This window comes from Lithobates pipiens, unplaced genomic scaffold, assembly GCF_037356315.1.
Source record: "Lithobates pipiens isolate NorthernLeopardFrog02 unplaced genomic scaffold, aLitPip1_a1.2 Scaffold_22, whole genome shotgun sequence".
In the NCBI taxonomy this organism is placed as follows: Eukaryota; Metazoa; Chordata; class Amphibia; order Anura; family Ranidae; genus Lithobates; species Lithobates pipiens.
The window spans coordinates 156,533,291-156,558,620 of NW_027507784.1; the positions used below are offsets into that span (position 1 = coordinate 156,533,291).

The 25,330-nt window shown below is 40.5% G+C and overlaps 1 protein-coding gene and 1 pseudogene across 1 annotated transcript in view; one reads left to right on the forward strand and one right to left on the reverse strand.

The window, feature by feature from the left end:
- KLF7 (KLF transcription factor 7) overlaps positions 1–25,200 on the forward strand; it is a 229,677-nt gene extending 204,477 nt beyond the window's left edge. The window contains exon 4 of the mRNA XM_077448497.1: positions 13,405–25,200. Coding sequence (XP_077304623.1) covers positions 13,405–13,456 — 52 coding nt within the window. The 3' untranslated portion in view covers positions 13,457–25,200. The remainder of the gene's footprint in view (positions 1–13,404) is intronic.
- On the reverse strand, positions 5,656–5,807 carry LOC143925819 (U2 spliceosomal RNA; annotated as a pseudogene).
- Positions 25,201–25,330: the final 130 nt, after the last annotated feature.

Consider the following 25,330-nt stretch of genomic DNA (forward strand, 5'->3'; position numbering starts at 1 on the left):
AATGTAATATAGCATGTACTGACAGTTTATATTGATTTGGGTTTAAAGAGGTTGAAAAAGTCCTATTAACCACTTCCCAGCCGCCTCACGCAGATATACTGCGGCAGAAGGGCACGTACAGGCAGATTAACGTACCTGTATTTTTGATTGAAAATGTATACTTTATTTTTCAAGAAAATATACAAAAAACAAAATACTTTTAACAGGGTACATTCCACACTGTACTGCGACGCAGCGCATAAAATACACTACATAACAATACAGTTCCAAACATACATATAAATTACATTCATCCTGCGGTATGATGCCTGATGTGTTGTGCAGAGTAATAATACCCCGAAACATCACATCATGCATGACGCTGCATTACCCTGAAAGCATTACCAAAAAACCATTACTAGATACATGTCAAGTCATACAGTCTTAGTCAAAGTCAAAATCAGAATGGCATTTCAATGAGCAACAGGTGTGATGGGGGGGGTTGGAGAAGGTGGGGAGGGGAGGGAAAAAGAGTTCACAGGCCCGAAGCTTTATTGAACTGCCAAAAAGGGTACATAGTGGTGGGGGAGGGGGGGGGAAATCTTCAGACCTCCTCTTCCTCCTTGTTGTCCATCAGGTGATAGTCTCTGAGCAGACTGTGAGTCAGTCTGCGGCAGTCCTGGATGGACATCCTCTCCCTCTGGTGGATGAGGCGCTTTCTGGCGCACCAAACAGCGTCCTTAAAACAACACAGCACCCGCCAGGCACTATCAATGTCCTCTTGTGAGTGAGTCCCACAAAAGAGTCCGTTTAACACACCAAAGTGTGTTATAGCAGTCTGTGGAACAAAGTCTTTGAGATCAGGTTCCAGAGCCCTCAACAGGCCCTGTGCAAAGGGACACTCCCAGAAAACATGCAGAGCAGTTTCCTCCTGGATGATGCAAAAGGGGCAGTGTCTGTATCTGCACAGGTTTCTGGCATGCATGAATGTCCTGAGTGGCAACCCCCCTTGGATTGCCATCCATGCCAGATCTTTGTGCCTGTTGGTAAGTCTCTTTGAAGAAACATTCCTCCAGACCACTTTACAAGTGGCTGAAGGGAGGCCTGGAACAGTCTCAACAATGTCCGATGCTCTGATCAACTTGTGGATAGTTTTTGGCTTCCACAAGTCGGGCTTCACTCCATGTAGCCCCAGCTCCTTAATAAACTTGAAAGTGTCCAAGTAATACCAAGGAGTGTCCCAGTTGTAGGGGATGGAGCTGTCCCATTTGTCCCATCCAAGGGACCTCCAGAGAGGCAGGAGGAAAAAACGGGACATGGAGTTACCGCCAGAGTCTACAGTTCTGTCCACCAAAGTTCTGCGGATGCAGTTACAGGCAAAGAAGACCCTCAGTAGGATGGCGATGTCGGGCACGCCCTTACCGCCCTTGAGGGGTTTTTTGAACATAACCGCCCGCTTTACTCTGTCCATTTTGGAGCTCCAGATGAAGTGAAACACTGCCCTGGTGATGGCCTTGCAGGTGTTAACCCGGGGGGGGCAGGCCTGGGCGAGGTACTGCAACACAGGGAGAATCTCGCTGCGGAGTACCAGTGTTTTACCTTCGATGGTGAGTTCTCGGAGGCTCCAAAGTCCAAACTTCTGTCGCATCTTTGCTAGTCTTTCTTCCCAGGACTTCAGGGCTGCGCCCTCTGCTCCAAACCAGACCCCAAGGATTTTGATGAAGTCTGCTTTGACGCTGAAGGGCATGGGTGCAGAAGAAGGCAGGAACCACTTTCCGAAGAGCATGACTTCCGACTTCCCGCAGTTGACCTTTGCCCCTGAAGCTTGGCCGAAGTCCTCACACGTCTGGGCAAGTGTGTCGATGGAGCGCCGGTCGGCGCAGAACACCGTCACATCATCCATGTAGAGCGAGCACTTGACCTCCCGTCTGTCCGGTCCTGGTGCGGTGATCCCTCTGATCTCTGGGTTCCGTCTGATGCTTCGGGCGAAGAGCTCTATACAACAGACAAAAAGCAGAGGTGAGAGAGGGCAGCCTTGTCTGACCCCAGACAACACTGGAAAGGGGTCAGTTTTCCAACCGTTCACCAACACCACACTACAAATTTCATTGTACATTACATTTACATATGAACAGAACATTTCCCCAAGACCAAACCTGCGCAGAGCGCTGCACATAAACTCATGGGAGACACGGTCAAAGGCCTTCTCCTGGTCAAGACTGACCAGGGCCGCGTGCACACGGCGGCCATGAATGTACTGGACCGTGTCCCGGACAAGCGCGAGGCTGTCCGCAATCCTGCGACCAGGAATGCCACAAGTCTGATCCGGGTGGATGACCTGTCCGATGACAGATTTCAGCCTGTTGGCCAGAACCTTGGCGAGGATTTTGTAGTCCACGTTCAGAAGAGAGATCGGACGCCAGTTTTTCAGGTCCGATCTCTCCCCCTTGCGCTTATACAAAATCGTGATCATCCCCTCCCTTAGGGTCGGAGGCATTCTGCCCTCCACCACCATCTCCTCGTACAGCTCGAGCAGGTCCGGGCCTACGAGATCCCACAGCGTTACATAAAGTTCAACTGGGAGACCATCGCAGACCGGGGTCCTGCCTTGCCTAAAGGATTTAGCGGCAGAGTGCAGCTCCTCCAACACCAAGGGGGCGTTGACGTCCGATGAACCTGCAGGATCAATTTGGTTAGAGATACCTGACAGGAACCTGTCGGCTGCCTGTGAATATGTTGTTTTCGGGGAGTAGAGGTTGGTGTAGTAGTCGCTGACCACTTGCATCACAGCCTCCTTTCCCTTCTGGAGTGTTCCGGTCTCGTCACGCAGCTCAGACAAGGGTGTGTGTCCTGAGTGGAGTTTCCTGAAAAAGAAAGAATTACACTTCTCACCTTTCTCAAGGTTCTCCACCTTGGCACGGAAGACAATGTGCCTGGATTCTTCCTCAAAGTGCCCTTTCAGGCTCTTCTTGGTGTCCTCCAGGTCCTGCCTAACGTCCCAGCCACAGTGGTGAAGGTCCTGCAGGGACTGCAACTGACGTTGCAGTCTCCTGAGTTCCTTCTTCCTGGCACACACTTGCTGTCGTCCCCTTGCCTGAAAGAAGCTGCGCAGCTTGACCTTCACAAACTCCCACCAGTCACTTACCCTTCCGAAGAATCGCTTTTCCTCCTTCCAGGTGGCATAGGCCTCCCGGAGTTCCCCCATCAGTTCCTCATTTTCCAGCAGGGTACTATTCAGCTTCCAGGAGCCTGGTCCGCGGGCAAAGCCCTCGCCCAGGTCACCCCGAAAGTGAATAGCCCTGTGGTCAGAGAAAAAGCAGGGGATCATGGAGAAATCGCGATGCTTGACTGCTCTTGAAGTGAGCATGAAGTCGATCCTGGAATGCACTGATCCATCGGGACGGCACCATGAGTAGTTCACGGTACCTCTCCCTATGGATCCCACGGCGTCCTGCAGGGAAGCCTCCGAGATCATCTCCTTGAGCAGCCTGGATGTAGCATCAAGTTTTGCGTACATGCTGGAGCTGCGCCCATCCTCCTCTATCGGACAGTTAAAATCACCGCCGATTACTACTGCCCTGGTGGTGACGAGTTGGGTCCACAGGGTCTGGAAAAGTTCCAGCCGCTCATTCTTATCTGGGGGGGCGTACACGTTGATGAGCCTAATTGGCTCTCCCACCCACGAGCCGTCTATGACCAGAAGACGGCCACAGACTACCTCATTGATGGAGTCAACCGCGAAGCGCCCACCCCTGACAAGAATGGCTACACCTGCAGACTTACAATCGCCACCCCCGGACCAGTAGGGGGGACCGAGGGTCCACTGGGAGGTCCGATGGGTGTACCTCCTCAGAGGAGGGAGTGCGCACTCCTGGAGCATGTAGACATCACTCTGCTGAGTGGCTAGGAATGTCAGTGCCGCTTGCCTTCTAGATGTATCCTTGATACTCCTCACATTAATGGAAAAGATTGAGATCTCTGCCATAATGAAAAAGGGGTATGAGGTCTAGTCGGCAAGGGACCGGACTTACCTCCCCGGAGGGGGGTCTTCCGCTGCCTCTTCTGCTTGTCCTGTGTTCTCGGACAGGCCGAGTTCCTCCAGGACAGCATCCATCATTGTCTTGGTGATGATGACGTGGAGGTCGGAGGGGAGGTCAGGCTCAGGGACGGCCTTGACCTCCACCTCCCCCCCCCACGTCCTCATCTTCCTCCCCCGCTGACTCGAGGTCCTCCACTATTGGCTCTGGTCCCTCGCTTTCGCGATGGTCGCCAGTGGGCCTTTTAGTGGAGGAAGCGGGTTCCTCTGCTGTTGGACTCCTAGGCTTCCGTTTATGGCTTCCTGAGAGTCCACTGGTGGGGGTGGAGGGGAGGGTGGGGAAGTCCTCCAGGGAGGACAGGTCCGGGGTGGGTGAGGGGAGGGTGGGGGGGTCTCCTCCAGCACAGATGAGGTGGGTGGGGGTGTGCTGGAGGCAGGGGCTGGGGCCTGGACAGGGGTGGGGGTGGACTTACCAGTCTTCGTCCGGGGTTCTTTTTCCGGCTGCTTCTTCCCGGTGCTGGAGGATGGTTTGCCCTGGATCAGGATGCCAGCATAGGACCGGGACCGCTGGGGGCAGTGTTTAAACACGTGCTCAGCCGCTCCGCAGAGGTTGCAGGCTTTGGACCTCGGACAATCCTTGGTCTCGTGGCCTGCAACCCTACAGAACCTGCAAGCAGGTTCTTTGCAGTCCTTCCCCATGTGTCCGGTGTTGCTACACCTGTTGCAGGTGAAGGGTATACCGGGGTAGAAAAGGATGCCTGAGGAGTTGCCCAGGGAGAAGCACGGCTGCAGGTGCAGGATGTCCCCCGAAGGGTCCTTCCTGAACTTGCAGAGTACTGACCACTTACCTATCCAGAAGCCGTTGGCATCGAGGATTCGGACGGGGTCCTTCACCACGGTGCAGAACCTCTGGAGGTAAGTGGCTATATCTTTACCTGAGGTATGGGGGTTCCTCATGGCCACCGTCACCCACTTCTCGTCCCGTGTTATGGGGCAGTTCGCAGCGAACTTACGGAAGGGGGATTCAGGACCACTCGCCTTGACCATATCCCAGTATCTTCTGCAGGCCTGGAAAGACACAAAAGTTATAAAAAATATACCTCTTGTGAAGGCCTGCACTGAAAGCGTTTCCGCTTTGCTGAACCCCTGTTCCAGGATCATCTTCTTGCTGAAGATCTCCGGGGTCATGTCGGGGACCCTTCCGTCCACCTCCTTCAGTTGCAGCACGACCGTCTGCTTCATCCAGGACTCCAAGGTAGGGAGCCCGTCTGCAGGGGGGGAAGGCTTGGCTGGTCCCGGCTGGCTGGTGCTGGCCGGGGTAGAGGTGGAGGTTGAGGCAGCAACATCCTCGGGGACCTCGGTGGAAGTGGCTGGAGCGGGGTTCTTCTTGCTTCTGCTGGTCTTTCTCTCGCTCTTCCCCATTGTCTTGGAGAGGGAAGTCGCTTCAGGTGTTCTTTCGGCGGCTTCCTTCTGGATTCCTCGACGTCTTCGCTCTGAAGCCTTTATAAAGGCTCTTGCATCTACTGCCCGGAGGTAGTAATGCGGAGGGGGGGAGGAGGGAAGACCGCAATCTCGTTCCTTGTGGGGGCTAAGCCTCTGGCCCAATAGCAGCAAGTAGGTGAAGCTGAATTTAATCAACGATCCTACAAGGCCGAGCAGAGGGTACCCCACAAGGACCTAATGGCTTGGATAGATACAAGTGGTTCTCAACATCCTAGCTGTGAAGCAGAGACACCCCTAAGGGCTATAGTCGATACTACACTTGATCTTAGCCAAAAGGCCGAGAAGCGATTAAAGTACCTGTATGTTACTCTTGAAGAGGCCACCGGGAGCTCTGTGACCGCGATTGCGGGTCCCGCAGACCTGATGTCTGATTGGGATACCAATGATCGTCTCACGGTGAGGAAGAACGGGGAGATGCTAATGTAAACAAGCATCTCCCCATTCTGCCTAGTGACACTGACACTGATCAGCTCTCCCTGTAATCAGAAGCACTGATCAGTGACATGTCACACACAGCCCCCCCCCCCCCCCCCCCCCACAATTAGAATCATTCCCTAGGACACACTTAACCCCTACAGCGCCACCTAATAGTTAACCCCATCATGGCCAGTGACATTTTTACAGTAATCAATGCAATTTTTTACCATTGATCGCTGTATTAATTCCAATGGTCCCAAATATGTGTCAAAATTGTCCGATGTGTCTGCCATAATGTCGCAGTCATGATAAAAAATGCTGATCACCACCATAACTAGTAAAAAAGGAAATGGAAATGTTCTTTTAAATACTTTTTTGGGGAAATTTATTATATCAAAAAGTTAAAAATAATGCGTTTTTTTCTAAATGATCGCAAATTTTTTGTTTATAGTGCAAAAAATAAAAACTGCAGAGGTGATCAAATACCACCAAAAGAAAGCTCTATTTGTGGGAAAGAGGGGCATCAATTTTGTTTGGGAGCCACGTCGCCACGACCGCGCAATTGTCAGTTAAAGCAAGGCAGTGCCAAATCGCAAAAAGTGCTCTGGTCAGGAAGGGGGTAAATTCTTCCGGGGTTGAAGTAGTTAAATAAAAAATAAAATAAGAAGAAGTTATACTTACCAGCGCTATGCAAGGGTATTACACAGAGTGCCCCTTTTCTGGGGGCCCTGCTGGCGCTGTCAGCTATGGAATACAGAGAAAAGGAAGAGCGGTTTCTATGGGGGCATGCAGACTCGAGCCAGGCTGTGTATGTTTTGCCCTTGCCCCCTACTCCCTCTTCACTAAATTTGACTGACAGTGGCAGGAGCCAATTGCTCTCGCTGCTCTCTGTCCCAAGCTTTTAAGAGCTTGCCAGTTAAAAGCATCTTTTTCCATTTATTTTCACTTTCCTGTGCCTATTTATAGTGATGTGGTAAGAAGAGTTATGTGAATATTCATATGTGAATGTATTGTAAGATACATAATGTAAGACACAGACAGTGTCAGCTTCAAAGTCTTGGCAGCTTGCCCGAATGCAGAATCAACTACCTAATGATTGTATTATTAGTAAAATAAATGTACAATCGACTAAATGTACTACAAATAATATTTAATAAAACAAATGGTGTTTCTAACAGAAGCAGATAAGGAAAAAATTATGATTAAAAGTTTACACAGGCTAAAATAAAATCAATGGCCGATGTAATTATTTGTACAAAAATGAACTATGCAAATAGATTAAAAACAAAACAAATTGTTACAAGGATAGCCCTGTTTTTGTGCTGGTCACACTATGCAGTAGTCATACCGTTCTACATAACTATAGCTAATATGGATGCCCCAAACTACTTTATCATGTAGATTTTTCTCATTTTCACTGTGTATATTTATATGTTCAACATCCTTGAAAGAATCTTGTCATTTTATATGCAATAGCTGTAAAGTCTAATGTTATCTGTTAACAAACATATTTTTCAGTGTATTATTCAAGGGGGCTTAAGGATTACTAGTAATTCTGGAAAGCATTCTGCTGTGAATAGGAATATTCTATCAACTTTTTAGCTATAACGTATCTTGTCCCATCGTGCTTGTATAATTTCTTGACGTGTCCATTGTATTCATTAGGAAATTCTATGTATCTATATATTCTATGTTGTCAAGGATGACTTGCAGATAATGTAATGCTATGTGAATAAATGCATTCAGTAAACAAGTGCAACTAGCCGTATACAGCTCTATCTACTGCTTCCCCATGGTAACAACATATCGTGACTGTTCCTAAGGTCTGTACAAAAAATCAGGGTGGGTAAGAAATGATTTTACAAAATTATAAAATTTGTAAAAATATTCTTAAAATATTCACTTGTTGGTTAGGTGGTGTCACAAGGGAATAGTTCTTATATAAATTAGGGTTTTGAGCGGCATAACCCAGTGCATCTTGACACAGGTGCCTAAAGGACTCCATAGGTGTCTGTGGCCCCTTGTTTTTCACTGGTAAACACAGAAAAAATGGCCTGTGAATTACAGTAAACAATTTTGCTTTGAACCCTTTCACTGCCAGAACCGTTTTTGCATTATTTTTATTTTTTTTGCAAACCCGTTTAAAAAAATAATTTTATGCCTAAAGATTTGGCAGACCCTCCAAACATTATATATTTTCTGAAAGCAGATAACCCAGAGAATAAAATTGCGGAAGTTGAGGTTACACCAAGTAAATAGATACTCAACATGTCAAGCCTTAAATTATTTGCTTTACAAGCCCTTATAGGTAATCAGTTTAGAGTTAACTGTGAATAATGGTTCTAGAATTATTGGTCTCATTCGGGTGTGCGTGATGATGTATAACATGTGTAGCGCAATCAACGTTTTTGTGCGTTGGCTTGTCAGATATACATGCACTTTCAGTGATGTCCCCCAGTTACCAACGACATACAACATACATCAGTGCCAGTAAAAGGGTTAATGGTCTTCATTGTCTATTTTACTTTAGTAATAAATTACATTGACCCTGTAGCACTAATGCTTTAATATCTTGATAAGATTAATAGAGATAATTAAAAAAAAGGTAAAATCACAGCAAAACCAAATATTTTGAATGTTTACTTGCAGTGTTTTTTTTTCCTTTCCATAAATTATTTTATTCATTTGCAGTTTTGCCTTTGAACTTGTTGGAAAGTTTGACTACTTCAGGAAGAGTCAATGTATTTAGTACAGTCCACATCCTCTTCGCACTTTATAACCATTTACCATCTGAGAGTGTCTAATTACTCTATGTGCTAGGAAAGAGATATCACCGCTCCAGGCAGGTCAATTTGGAATAATCCTCTTCTCTAGTTTGGAAGCCACAGGTGCTGACAATGCATGTAGCTATGAACTTAAGAAAAATCCTGGACAGCCTCACTCCAAACAATAGCCTTTATTTGTCAAAGGGAATCAAAAATACATGCCACAGCAGAATGGACAGAAGAGTTGACGCGTTTCACACTATCAAACAGTGCCTAATCATAGCTTTTGACAAATAAAGCCTCTTAAGTTCATTACCCTCTGTGCTAGTCCAGCTCTACTGCCCCTCCCTACAAAGCTTTCTATGTAGCTTCCAAGTAAGGAGCAAAAGGAAATACTATAGAGTATCACTTGATTGACAGCACTGCATCTGCTGGGGCATCATATCCAAGATGGCTGCACCTGGCAGCAGTCTCAGACCTTTTAGATGTCTGCACAAAGGAGGTTTATACAGGTAAATAACATGCCTTAAATATTTTGAATGAACACATGTTCTAATTGTAGAAATGAATGTTCTGGCAACATGATCTCTTTACTGTTAACCTGTAAAAAAAAGAAGCATGGGAGCTGTCCATGTTGAGTTGTTTTTAAAGCGGGCGGCACAGTGGTGTAGTGGCTAGCACTCTCACCTAGCAGTAAGAAGGGTCGCTGGTTCGAATCCCAACCATGACACTCCCTGCCTGGAGTTTGCATGTTCTCCCTGTGCCTGCGTGGGTTTCCTCCGGGTACTCCGGTTTCCTCCCACAAACCAAAGACATGCAGGTAGGTTAATTGGTTTCTGTCCAAAAAATTGGCCCTAGTATATGAATGGGGACCTTGGATTGTGGGCTCATTGAGGGTAGGGACCAATGTGAGTGTGTAAAGTACAGGGATGGGGACAATTGTAGACACTCGGGTTGAACTGGATGGACTGGTGTCTTTATTCAACCTTACTAACTATGAAACTATGAAACTATGCAGGTTTCCAGATTGTTAACCTAAAATTTGTTACAAGCATGGACATATTAGGTGTCACGATGCATGATACACATGTCCTAGGTTGCATTTGTACTTTTGGGAAAACTTGAAAGCAGCATGTGCAGAAGGAGGCATCCACCTTTTGACCTTGGGCAGATGGTGATGAACTAAGGCAATTTTGCTTATACTGAAAGCTGAACTCTGGGATAAGGAAATAATGTCTAAATACAGGAGGCCTATGTTTTCTCACTTGAATCTCTGTGTGTTGTGTATGCCTGACAGGAAAATTGCATAGTATTGCGTTATGAAACTTTGCTTCTGTGCAGGAGCTTTCTCTAATTAAGACCGGTTATTGGTGCCCTTTCTCTTTGTGCAGGGTGACGAGTCTTGTGTCGTGTGTCCACCTGTCCTGTAGTTTATCAGCGTTATATCAGGGTTTGTGTAGACATTTGGTGCACACAAAACTGATATTGTGGAATATATATATATATATATATATATATATATATATATGTATATATATATATATATATATATATATATATATATATATATATATATATATATATATATATAAAATGTAAGAAGATTTTTGTGCCTGGAGTTCACCTGTCACTACAGGTGGCAACAGTTTTTAAGGGTGAGGGTATTCACAAATTGTGGTAGTGAACAGACATTTCTATTTTATGACCTCTGGGTTTCTGTAAAGAGATTTAATACTAATGTACAAAGTATAATATATATTTTAACATCACTCCACTAATGCATAAAACATTTATTTTTCCATTTATATAGGGAGGAAACTATACAGCCGTTTAATGCTTTGCTGTTATCACAAATGTTTATCCAAAGTAGTTTGCACTTACAGAAGCCAATGTTTCAAGAGTGGGTTAAACATGAACTAGAGAATTGCATTATGTATAAAATGAAATGACCACCCAATGTCACTTTTAGCTGTTGTCATCTGGAGGCAGATCAAAAAAGAAGATGAGGGCCCAAAGTATATATTTAAAATTGTATAGAAAATCTGACATTTTTAATGATCACACTAGGAGTCATACTAAAGTTCATTATCACTCACATAATTCAGTTTGACTGCACAATCTCTATGCTCTATGAACAACTATGGAGTGCAAGGGCTTGCCTGACTAGACACAAATTGATTGGATAGTTCAGTTATGTGCTCGCGTCACATAGTTTTAATAAATCTAAATCTCACCACTCATGTTTCAGTCTCCTTTAGATCTTCGAACAACCATGTAGTCTAAGGCTTAGCAAATTATAATCGTTTTTTTTTTTTCATTCAACTCAACCAGCTGAATGAAAAAAACAAAACTGAAGAGTATAGGAGGAGCCGCTATACTGCCAAGCCAATGTTTGTACATCGATCTCCCCTACCGTGCTAGAACACACTGCCTGAGAGCGCTGATCGGGTTCCAATTTCCAGAGCTTTTTTCAATCATGCCCCTTCCATAGACAGGCTTCTGTCCGACCGGTTACCATACACACAGGCCTGATATCGCCCGGTTTCTATGGAATACCACATGATATTTGGACAGTGCGTACAGCCCTTAAGGATGTGCCTGATTAAATACAAATTAATCAGATAGTTTAGGTAGACCCTAAACCTGAAGGTGATTGGATTGTATAAAGATGACACACCAGAAGGGCATTGTGGATGTTTTATAACTGTGTAATAGATTGATTAGAATGGTGTGTCACATTTATTTATTTTTTGTTAACCATAAGCCTAATATGCTAAAAAGTTACTAGTTCACAAAGATTTGTGCATAGTAGCCTGCAAATTATGGTAACTTTCTTATATACAACTAAAAAATGCTTTGGTGTCACAAAATGCTACAGTGATACCAGCTGGCATACTAGTAGCATTGGGCTGGATGTTGTTGCTTTTTTTTTGGAAGGGAAAATCAGAAGGAAAAAAATTAAAACTATAACACCCTAACAACTTCACAATGAATGCTTGCACCGACGCCAGTGAGCACTGGAATGTTTTTTTAATAGCTTTTACTTTATTGACCTAAATATATTTAAATATATAAAATAAAATCATTTGATTTTAACTTTGTCTATTAACTTAGTGTTTTAAATTAAATTGTGGTTGTTAATTTTTTTTATTCAACAAAAATGGATAGATGCAGAGCTAGCTGTCAGAAGGGTTGTGTTGATATTCAAAGCACATCCTGCATAGTTTCTAATTGACGGTAAAGTCAGCACCCTGTTAATTGTTTTCCTAATGAAATAAATTGCATTAGTTAGGAGAGGAAAGGGAAAATCCAGCTTCTTAAAGTAATGCCCGAGGAACTCAGCCTTTCAGAGAGGACATTAGGAAATGGAAGCTTTCAGTCTCAGGCTAATGGATCCTCAACAGATGGTTCTAAAGGTGCTTTAATATTAGTTTGCCAGCATCATAACAGCATACAAATAGATTAGTACATTTACAAAGAGGATATTTGTTTAATAGTATAAACTTTAGTTATTACCGTATACTTTTTTCAATATTTTAAGCAAGGAAATGAACAGTTTTTACTCAATATTGTACATTATCTGAATATTGCTACTTACCAATGGAATAAGATGTGACTTCCCAATCACTTACACAGGGTTATGGATTTAAACAAATGACTCCATAAACAAAGCAATGTTTACAAGTGCAATGGCAAGGCAGACCTTTCAACCAGTGATAAGCAGCAAACAACATTAATAGAAATGCATGAAGATAGAAACATGGACATTTTATCACTAATTTGTTTTAAGAGTACCTTCTTCATCCTGAATTCATTACCCAGTGAGTCAATGAACTGGAATAAGTATGCAAGATGGGAGTTCAGACTTCAAGCCCAATTGAACTCTCAAATAAAACACTGTAAATAGTTTCCAGGTGAAGTGAAATGGTAAGTGACTATAGTCTTACCATTCATTTAGGTGGTAAAGCAACCACAGTCATAGCTAAATAGTCACAGTAAAACAGTCATGCTGCTGAAAAGGACCGCTGCTCTTTGGGTGTAGGTAGTGGACTCTCTGCGGTGGTCTCGCATGCACTTTGTGAATCAGAGCTAGAGCTAACACAAAATTTTTTTACGGCTGAAATAGGTACATATGACTATCCTCATCAATGTGGGGTCTTTGGACACAAAATTACATTTGCAGAGGTTGTCTTAATTTTTCTTACCTGAGAAAAACTTGACTGGGTATGCCCAGATTTTTATACTATACTGTATTGTATTTGATCACTTAATATACATGGAAACAAAATATTTAATACATATACCTGTAGGTAAGATTAGTATACACAGCAATTTTGAAAAGGTATGGATTCATTTTTATGAGATGAACATGGCCATAGGAGACCTTGTCCAGATATTGTATAGATTCTACATTGAGGACTTTGATGTTTGATTCATGTCTGTTAAAACTTTTACTGCACCTTGAAAAAAATTTAATTTTGTTGTATATAACCTGCCCCTGGCATATCTAGCTGACTGCCAAAATGTTTATCAAAATCTGTTGTTTTTGGCCTCTCAAAATGACTTAAGTCAATACATTTATTATCCAAAAGTGCTGTGAGTAATGCTAAAGTTTGCAATATTATTTTTAAATATGAATTACATTTTGTAAAAGAATAGCCTAACAATATGTCATCCATGTGTTTTTTTTTTTTTTTTTTGCAGGTGCTTTTCCAGGTCTGACCACCTTGCTCTGCATATGAAGAGACATATTTAAGGACATTTCAAAGCAGTTATGGCGCTAAAGCCTAAAAGGACCAAGGATTGCAGTGGATACCAGTGGTTATGCTCATGTTATAGCAGGAGTTACAGAACATTTCTTCATGTAAAACTTTGTACACAAAAATCCATATCAAAGTCCATGCACCGTCAAACACTCAAGTATACAAGATAATGTTTGTTATGCCTTACCCCCCAGCCTAATTAAGAGGCACAGAGTTTTGGAGAGCTGATTGATTAAGGAACTGCTCCATACTGATAGTTTTTCTATTACTCTGGAACCCAGGATATGGAAAATTCCTGCAAGTGGACAGTAATATAAAGGTATCTGAAGAACGAACCACCTTTTTTGAAACTCAGAAGCTGCTATAAAGTCACCTTCGAGTTGCATTGTTGTAGCACTAATATTTTGTTTTAAAAGGTAATTTAAGAGAAAAAAGACTGGTTCCAAACTAGAAAACCAAATCTCAGCCCCTTGGTGCAGGTTTATATTTGGGCTCCAATTTATAAGGAATTCTAGATCAACCAAGCTCTGTTCTGTCAAGTATGTGGTGTTCTTCTGGTTTGGCCTCATTACAAAGCTCTTAAGATCATTTTTAACTTGGTGCCCTAGGCCTTACTGCCACTTGACTGGTGGGGTCAGAAAAATGAAACCATTATGGCTACTGTTAGGTCTGCTTCAGAAGATCATGTGGATGGAGAAGCACTCATTAAATCCCCAACCTTATTTATTTTGACTTCTGTTGGCTGTAGCACACCTTATGCACTATGGACTTGTAAAAGCCACTGACACTGACTGAGGAGGGAGCCTGTTAAATATGGGCGCCCTTCACCACCAGTGTGCGCACTTCCAAAGGTTAAATAACCTTTCATTTTTTCAGTGACATGTTATTTTAGTGTTTGCTTCATTTAAAAGGCTTTTTTTTTCAAAAGCTTTTTTTTTGTCACATTCTTTTCATGGATAAGTATATAACTGAACTTTTCAATCTCCATCTGGACACTTTTAGCTTGAATTGGACCAGCAATTTAGACTTGACTTCAAACATTGAATGGGCGGCAAGCTTACTCCCATTGAACTTTCCAAATCTTGTGCTTGATCACTGACTTCTACTCCTATTGATATAACTAGTTAGAAACTTGATGTTATTTCCAGAGCAGCTGCATTTTGTACTAAATATTTTCTTTTGAGTATATGAAGACATCAACTACAAAAAGCCAAATATGTTGACATTGGATAATGGAGGACACTTACAGCAAATGATATTGCCATATTGACCCTTTATTGGTCAAAGGCAGACAATTCCTTGTTTATCAAGGCCTTTCATTGGACACTCTTAGCTATAATTAAGAGGTCCCAATGGATAGACATTGTTGGCATTTATCCAGGTTATTGGTGTTTTTTTCCACTTGGGATATCATTATGAATTGCAGGTCTAACTTGACCCTATACTGATAAAATCTAGACTCATAAAAATAAATTTAACCCATGAATGCTTAGCTAATGAGTATCCATGTACATACAACTCAAACAGTAGTAATTAGTCTTTGCTCCAAAGACTGACCATCAGACCATATCAAGTGGTCAATTCAAGTAGATGTGGTGGGGAACAGGTTGTATATTTTGTATATTCTGGGACCACCCCTAAGCAGCTAGTAAAATTGCACATTTGGTCCCACTGTGTCCAGATGAACGCAACTCTACCCAGCCGGCTGGCCTCTTTTTAACTTGTTTTGACTCCTTGACTGTTAAGTAAAAAAAAGGAAAAAAAGAAAGTAAAAAAAAAAGAAATAAAAAATAAAAAAGAAAGAAAAAAGGAAAAAAAGGAAAAAACGTCAAAATCAAAAAAATTATAAAACAAAATAACATTAAACATTTGAGACTTTGAACAGAAGAATAGATTAATAAATAAAAGAGCAGCCATGGCACTTGAGGTTTAATTCTGAACTGCCAGTGGGTAAAACATTTCCGTTGACTGATCTCTCTGGTTTCTAAAGGGTTTTTAAGCTTCTCTTTACTAACATCATATGGAACCTGACAAAAGCACCATTTCATCCTCTAATAACTTTAAATTGTCATGCTCATTATGTCCTTGTTTATTATCATTATTACTTTTTATGGGGTGGGATGTTAACATGACCTGAAACCAAAACCTATGAACATTTGAGGTGTTCCGAAGAATCTGATAAAGGGTGAATGAAAAAAGTTTGATTCCAAAGATTTTAAAATCGAAATGTACTTACTGTACCTGAAGCACTGCTTGTCGACAATCCTTGTAGTCCTCTGCTTCTGCATACTAGTTTTACATATTTTAATGTTATGGCCATTCTAATGGATTTTCAATATTGTTATAAAAATAAGGAACATGAATTCATAGAAAGCAAATGCTAAACATAATAGGAAATGTAAATGCTAGTTTACCTGCATTTCAAAAGGCACCTTCTTTGTAGATATTTTATACACATGTGGTTGATAGAGAAGCATGTACATTAGGGGAAATTTAGTTGAAAATGTTCCTATCCATTTTCTTCCCACTGGCCCAAGTGTGTCTTTTGAGATGCAAATTTTAGGACAATGGGGCCTACTTAAACTAATTAAGGTCTTGTTCGCCCATAAATACCATCAACAATTCAATGTGTTTTTGCAAACTCTTTAATATGTTATTATTATGCAGAAAACTGTTTTCCCCCTGTTTCTGTGTATGCACAGAAAAAGGGTAATTTCTGAATGTCCACCTGTTTTTACACTTTACATTGAGTCAATAACCACAGAATTTCAGCAGTCTGCTGAACAAAAAAAAAATTCTAAAAAATATTTGTAAGGGGCAAGTTAAACTGTCTATGACTGTCTATGTTTACATTACATCATAGGTGTATCTTTGTGAGGAGGGAGCACTTTGACATCTCTTTCTTGTTTGTAAGCAATGGGCAAGGATTTTTTTCTCTATGCTAGGTCAACTGATTTCTCTGAATTCCCAGAGTTGTAAATAAGGTCATGTTTTTTAGACTGAGTAGAAAACGTCACTAGATGCACTTTCTTCAGTGAAATTAATGCATTCAAATACATTATGGTGACACATACATTTGCATAGTTGCCAAGGGTCCCTGTTTCTGCTGGACAGTCCTCACATTTTGTCCTTGCCCCCATTTACCATGGAATGTCCTGCCAGGCAGGGGGCAGCGCACAAGTTGTCACAGCAGGTAGCAAACAAAGTACTCCGTAATTTTTTCCTGTTGCAGAAAGCGTCTTTCTGTTTTTTCCAGAAATGTTGGCAGCTATGCATCTGAGATAGTGTCCTTTGTCTATTATGAGTAACACAATAAGTGATGTTAAGCTGAGCTTTGTTAAGAGAAAGTCATGAAAAGTAGCAATTGGAGCAGTCCTGAAGGACCAGCAGGACAGACATATGGCAGGCACCATTGCGGACATGTTTATGATTGATAATGGTCCATGTCTGCTATCCTTATCCCTCCGGAACTACCTAGTGAATTACAGACATAGAGCAAACATGCGCAGTCAGATACATAAGCACGTGTTTGTTTAGGGTCAGTTCCTCTCCAAGTGTTAAAGGAAGGATTAAGATGACAGCATGGATCATGGACCTCCAGACACAGATCAGTAACTGTAGTATTACCATCTTTTTAGAACATCCTGCTTTCAAGGTACAATTGTAGAAAATTAAACAGACTTTAACCTAACATTAATTACAAGTTCAAGCAGGCCTTTTTTAAATAAATGTTCATCATCTTTCATTTTTATGAATCGTAAGTGACCCATAATACTTTTCTGGAAAAAAATGTCCCCCTCTACTCCTCTACTGAAGTTTTTAGCTTAAAGGAGAAGTATGGCCAACACTTTTTTAGCCATACTTCTTCTGGGGATCACAGGAGTGCACTTTGTTCTGCATTCCTGTGTCCCAGATTCAGTCAACAGCGGGCTAAAGTCTGCTATCGGCTAAAGGCACAAAGCCGGTCCAGGCTGTGCGGGAATCCTGACAGTTTTGTAGGAATCTACCCAGATGCCTGACTGGCATCTGTCTCAGCCTCTCAGCAGGCTGCTGAGAGCTTGAGCCAGCTGCTCTCATCCCCTGCACAGCCTGGCGCTCCAATGAGTGCTAGAGGGGCAGAGCAGAGAGCCATTGACTGACAGTCACCATCTCTCTGTTCACTGAAGACCTAGAACTGAGTGATCCGCAGTCTTTAATCACTCATTTCCCGGTGCAGAACTGGCAGAGGACAGCTGCAACATTGGTTCGATGCTGAAGTAATCTAGGTGAGTATGTACAGTATGTTTCTTTTTTATGAACCCATACTTCTCTTTTAAAGCCCTTGAAACGATTACAAGATGCAAATGCACTTCTTTAGAATGTTGCTTTCCACTTTCTTTCTTCTTTAACAACAAAACTTCCTTTGAATTGAATAAACACACATGGTATTGTGCAGGTGTCTGCAGTCGTGCAGCATGATGGAATAATATGTTGGCTTGAGTTTATGTTTTTCTACATCATAAGACTTTATATATGAATTGTACTCCTGCAACACTTGTGCAGTTTAGAAATACAGTTTTGCCATATAAGTGTTCACTTTCTTAGATAAACCTTAGTATTCTACTCCACAAAAATGTACGAGTTCAGTTTTTGATTGCTATAGACAGCTTGAATTTTCACCAATTCCTGCTGAGTTAGGTGAAATTAGAGCTGTGGGTAGCCCTGCAAGTATCACGCAGCTCAACTATTGACTGAACAGTGACTGCATCCTATCAGATGCAGTCATTGTTCTGCAGTATCACTCTATTCAGGTGCTACACCCCCTTCAAACAATATAATTTGAAAACCAGGTTGTCTCCTCTAGAAAAAGGACTTTAAAGTGGGCAGGGGGCCAAAAAAATATACAGAGTATAATAAAACATATAATTTTAATCATAATAATAAGATGATAACAGCACATACAGTGTTGACATAAATATTACGATACAGATTTCATATATTTACATAAGATAAAAAAGATCACACAAAAACTTTATTAAATTAGACATAGCTCATTCCTGTCTTACTGTAGTTCTCCTACAATCCAACTGCTTTACACTACATTACAGTGGACGAAGGAAAAAATCCCAACGCGTTTCGAGATCTTTAATAGATAAATTCTCTTCATCAGGGATGTGTATAATTCACATAAAACAGTAATCAGAAATTGGAAATCTGAGATTGAAACAAAAATCAAATTGAAATTAATATATCAACATCTCAGTCATATAACAATCAGTAAAGACTATTATCCATAGATAAGGAAAGGGAAAAAACAAAACAAAAAACAAAACAAACAAAAAACACCACTAACCAGTACTGTATCCAGGTTGTGTATGCTTAACAACACGGACAAGGGGGTAAAGGACCACAAGTAAAAAAGGAAAGAACCCCCTCTCTCTGGTCTCCGGATAGCAACGTAAGCCGTAAGCCCCTTCAAACAATAGCCAGAAGTGAAGATTGTGCCATTCATGCTGTTTGTGTGAATGGGGGAATCGATTGATTTTTTCCTGTTCAGCTCTAAATTAGAGAGGATCAAGCTGTTTATGGTCAACTTGAAGGTATTACCAAATCTAGACATTAAAAAACTTGCTTATCATTCGTATGCATTATGGAAATGGACTGAGCCCCCCAAAATAAAAGCAGCATATAATTTCTCTGTATGTCATATAGATATACATACTCAGGATATGAGCATGAATGTTTATATGTCAGCCTTTCTAATGGTGGTTGTTTAGAATAGCTTGCAGTGTGCAATTAGGGGACAGATGTAAATGCATTTTTTTAAGTGCATTAACATGCATTGTGCTACCAAAGCCTTGAGACCTGTAACCTTTTTTTAGGTCAGATAGTGTGCACATCTAGTTTACAACTGATAATGAAGGTCTGCCAGCACAGTATGAACAAGGTCAGTTATGATAAACATAACTTCCCAGCCCTCTCCTTGACATTGTATAGAAGGGGAAAGCTTAGTAGGATTTTTAGGAAGTAAACATAAAAAAAATTTTTTTTTAATTATGCTGTCTGAATTAGAACATAAGTGCAAAAGTGGAAATACACTCTCAGGTCTCGTCCATGTGAGACAGTTAAATCCATGCCCCGTGCAAGGTTGTGTTTAGCATCACAGAGATGCATAGGTGTTGCCTCATGGCTGCATGAACACTCTCAATATGACATCCATGTGGGTGCAAGGCCCCGAATGCATCCAAGGACCTCCACCCACCACACCCAGCTGTGTCCGTGCAGTTGCTGCATTCCAATTGACAGCTGTGGGACTACCTGCACAGGGTTGCATGCAACAACTGTGCATTCCCTTGTCGGCAAACACGGCCTTGCATGGGGCACGGATTAAAACACCCCATGTAAAAGAGGACTTACCCAAAATAGGCCTAAGATCAATCTGTCAGAATTTTAGCCAGTGTCAAAACAGAACCATATACACACAGAGGTACATTTTACGACTCTGACTAGCATAGGATTTTGTCTACATTTAAAGATCTGCTTAATTAGAGGATTGTCCTAAAAAAATGTGATACTTTCTATTTCACCCAAAATCAGATTCAAAACTTTAAAAATGCCGATATCAAAGTAGTTTTGCAATTTTTCCCATAAACACTGTGCTGTGTCATTCTTCTTTACTAATGCAATAATGGTTATAAGAACCACTCAGAATAAGAACCACTCAGACTTTTAACATATTGGCTAAGGAAAAATAAAAGCATGAGCTGATTTACCTGAAAAACCACAGTAAAGTATCCTCTTAAATAACTATACTGTAGCCACACAAAGCTCAAACAATTCAGCCACTGATTTACTTCAATTTTACCGAGCATTACAATACATCATGATGATATACCATCTGTGATCTACACCCAAAATGACTGTCTCGGGCATCCAGGCATTTTTGAGTATGCCTATTCTGTACTGTATTTGGCATCCTGAATTACTTTATAGCCATAGTGAAATGGATCTGAACAGAGAGATTGGTTCATTATTGCACAGTTCAAACTCCTCAATCTCAAATTTAATATTATGTGTTTTCTTGGCTCCATCGTGCATTTGTGGAGCAAATTGCAGAAAGCTTCCTCCCTTTAATGTGAAATAGTTTCCAAGGGAAATGTTTCATGAAGCGTGGGATGGTTGATTCTCCTCTTATCTGTGCGCAGTGCTTAGATCTACCATTACAGAGATGTTCTGTGTAAAGATCATCAGCATTAATACATGGCACACTAGATGTGGGGGTGACTTTCAGTATTACTGTAATTAAATAACACACCTGTCTTTGCAGCTGAAAGTTAGCATTCTTTTCGCTCAAAGTTACATATATAATTTAAACAGGAAAGTTGTGCTTTAAAAAAAATGTCTGTTTATTGCATTGAGTGAAATGGGTGGAAAACGCTGCAAATTGTATGAAAAATGCTATTTTCGGCGAAACACAGGCATTTCTTGGGCTGCTGGCATTCTCCACAGCAAAACAGATTACCTTTGGGTTTTCTGTGCCAGAACCAGCGTGAGCATATGAAGTCTAGGTTTTAGTGAAGTAGAATACTTTTATGAACAGCATTCAGTGCTTTTAAAGCCCCCTCCCAAATTGATGTAGATATTCTTGGCACTACGTTGATTGTGTAGTACACTAGTCTGTGAATACGAAACTGAAACTTCCCGAAAAATATTTCAGAGAGATTTCAGTTACACAATGTGTGGTTGACCTAGAAAGTTGACTTTTTTAGAAATTTAGCTACATTGCTACTTGTGGGATTTAAGTCAGTTTTTAAAATGAATCCAGTCCATATATGACCAACAAAGCTATTGTACATGGGTGGATGATATTTTTTCAATTATGTTGTAAAATTAAATCCACTGAGCTGGGGGGGATTTATTGGCAGAACAGTAACTGCATCCTAATCAGATTACTTTACTTTAAAACAAATTCAATTTGTAGATGACCAACACAACTATTTACAATGGTGGTTGATATTTTTCAGTTATAATATACTGTACAGCAAGATTCTGAAAACTTTTATGGCAAAACACACATTTTCCTCTTTACTAGCAACCTTTATTAACAAGGGGGTTGTGCAATAGTACAACTTTGTATTTTTATCCAGTAGTTAATTCAAGCAGCATTTACTGCACAATAGCCAAACAGGTAGTTATAAACCATACTCACAATCCTCATCTGTGGGGGATTGGGTCACAATTACTATTCTCAACCAGTGGCGGGCCCGTCCATTAGGGGCACATGGGCGCCAACCCCCCATCCATGCGTCCGGCCCCCTGTTTTACATACGGGGGGGAGTTTAAAGCACGTGATTAGAGCCAGAGGCTTTAATAGGCTTCAAAAAAGGTGGGTTCGGAGTGTGAGAATAGCAAATTAATATTCCTCCTCCCGGCCAACCAGGAATCATAAAACATCATCCGCCACTGTTATGGATTTCTTCTTCAGGTCTCAGTAGTGTTCAACATATTTACAATTCAGGGACTGTAAAAAGGATGCCCCTGAAGTTTATAAATATGCTTTCTAATGTAAAAGGGCCTCAATGGTGTGGTGGCATACATTTGGTAAGAGATGCCATCACCCATGCTGAAATTATAGCAGTAATAGGGGGCTGTCCCATTTTAGCCATCAAATAATGCAAAGCTTGGAGATTAATAGATAACCTATATTAACTAACCTAAAGTGGAAGTAAATTCACAGAACCACCTCCACCTTCCAGCGACGCAGCGGTTACATACCTATCTGGCCATTGTCATCCTCCCCAGAATACGTCCAGGTGCCGGGTTTTTGGCCCCTTGATTAGCCGGTGAGGGGTTAATATCATCCTGCACATATGCAGTCAGTCAGTCATTCTGGCACAGCTGGTGTGCACTGCTTCAGATTGACCTGCCACCATGTGTATTTATTGAAATCAACTGAAAATTATTACTGTCTATTATGTTTAACAATCTTATGTACAAGATATCTTTTATCAGAAAAATCTGCCACAAGTCTGGAGAGAATTATGTTTTTTGCCTGTGGTTAGGAATAAAGTCAATTTTAGAGGGTGACCTTCCAAATATAGATCTGATAAGAATGCATTATAAAGGCGCATTCCTTTTCTAATAACTCATTATTTAAATTACATATACACAGTGGTAATGATCCTTTTCTATTAGATCTGGCTGTTGACTTCATATATCAACTAATTAATGTGGATTTGTACATTCTCTGTCTGACCAACATGTTTCACTGTCAATTTTCCTATCATTCTAAAGAACTGATAGCATATTTTATCCCTATGTGCACTTCACAGAGAACAGAGAGGAAGCTTCAGAAAGCCCAAGGATGTCCATTGTTTTCGTCTCATCTAGAGAAGCTAATTATACTCACTAATCAGTAGAAGAATTGTCACAATAATTATTTCACGTTCCCTATCAGTTAAGGGAAAGATTGTCAGTGTATTAAGGTTTCACCCATTTGCTTGCTGGGTTTTGGCTCCTTTCCCTTCCCTTCCTAGAAAAGATCACTTTAAGATGAAGCCTAGTGTAGTATTCCATAATTGTTGCACTTTTTTCAGTCTTGTATTGAGAACTGAGAAGCTGAGAGTGTGAGTTCTCATTCTCAGCTGAATGAAAGAGAAGAGTGACTGCTTTCAATATTAATTCACTTTTTGGTAACTCTTGGTTAGCAGATATTCAGTAAATAGGGGATATCTCTGCTGCCTTATTTTGAATCCCAAGAGTGGAGTCTAGTTAGATAGAACATTTAGAATCCTGAAGCAGCTTCGTTTTTTTATGGACCCCTAAAAAAAAAAGAAAGGACTGGCAATGCAATGTATTGCTAGGTTCTGTAGCACTGGAAAGAATTCCTTATCAACACTCCTTTTCAGGCCTATTTTTGTGTGTGCAAAAAGTTGGAGACCATTCAGAATTTTTGACAAAATTGTTTTAACTAGACATACAAAAGACTATACTGTTATATTGTAACTACTGTATTTTCTTAGAGCCAACAAAATTGTAACACCAGATGTTTTGTGGGTAGGTTAGGTACTATATATTATCTTCTAATACAGTGGCACCAAACCTGTGTTCCATACATTTAAAAATTCAATAGCATTTTGTCAAGGTTCTTCTGAGAAGAATGTGGAATCAATCACATATATTTGTTTCTTATTTGTTATATGTTGTGTGCATTCAGTTTTTTTTATATTTTTTTTAACTTATAGTGATTAAAAATTTCCTAAATTTTATATCACACATAAAAATTGTGTAAAGTCAATTTTGACATTCGTTCATTTTATTGGTCACTTTTCCCTTTCTGAAGTTGGCAAAGCTCCATTAAAATTTGATTCTGCAGTACCAAGCCACCAAATTCCATATTTTATGTTAGTTTGAGAAATTATCTTACATACTCATAATATTATGAAAACCCGTAACTATTGATTTGGAAATAGCATTCACTTAACAGTTTATTAACTGTTCTTTATGGACCAAATTAAACAAATTAGAACATACAACAAACTGAATAGTTTTCTATAAGCTTTAACTCATGCTATAAGCAGTGAATTCACTGTATATTCTATTGCTACAATTAAATATTCATATGTGAAAAACCAACACTCGGTACAATATATAATTGATGAGACATTACTAACTGAATACAATTTACTCATGTAAAAACTACAAACCCTTAAAACTGTATGGGTTCTGTAGACATTATAGAAACACATGGCATTGAAAAAAATGTACATGGAAAATATGTGCACAAATTTGGTCTATAAACAACTCATATTAACTAAAAGATATAATGGCTTAAAAATTAGCTATAATAAAATCAGGACCAATAGATTTGTAAAAATAAGTCACCACAGTGGTTTCATTAGGAAACACTGCTATTTTATGTGATATTAGCTTAAATCGCGCTTTGTTAATTTAGCAGGTATTTGTATGCAAAAGCCTTGTTATAGAATATATGTATCTACAAAAATGTATGTAATGACCTGTAAAACTATTGGTACATACCAGATCATCTTTACATTTGACAAATGATTGTCCATACAGTTAGACAGACCTTAAATAGTTTTGAGGCTCAGCATATTTTTAGAAATCTGGTCCTGGATAATTTACGTCCCTTTGCATTGCCAAGATGTGTTGCTAATTTGGATTGCACATTTATTAAGCACATTGTGCTAAAAGATAAAAATTGCAAATATGAGAAAATTCTGAATGCTTTTCAAACTTGGAAAAAATTGCTTGAAGGAATTTAATTTTGCACTATGATTTTAGATTTTTTTTTTTTGTCTTATTTTGTCCAGGCGTGTCGAACAAGTGCTTATGGAGAGACCCTCAAATATATTCTCTCAGGCCTTTTATGGTATTTCTTCTATATCTCAGAAATACCCCATTTATAGCTCTCCGTTCTCCCTTTATTTTTGTGTTTTTTATTTTGTTACTTATTATTTTTAGTCTTTTTTTATATATGAATATATTATGTTGTCTTTTTTTGCTGTACAAAAAGTCTTAAGATTTAAATAAAATATTATTTGTATTATATGATGGTGGTATGTTAATGTTACAAAATTATTAATGAAGAAAAAAATTTATTTTTGTTACTGGTCTGTTTCATAATTCTTTTTTAAATTGGTATATTGTAAGATATCTATGCAAAAATGTTATGTGACGCATTTTTATTTAAGAATGTAATATGTGTAATAAACAGTAGAATGTGTTTGGCCTGGAATGATTAAATGTCTCTTGTGCATCATTTAAGCAATACTTTTATGAAGGACAAAAACTACAGTATAACAGATGGTCTTGATGCCAAACCTTCATGACGAGTCCCAAGGATTTTTCATAGATAAATGATTTGT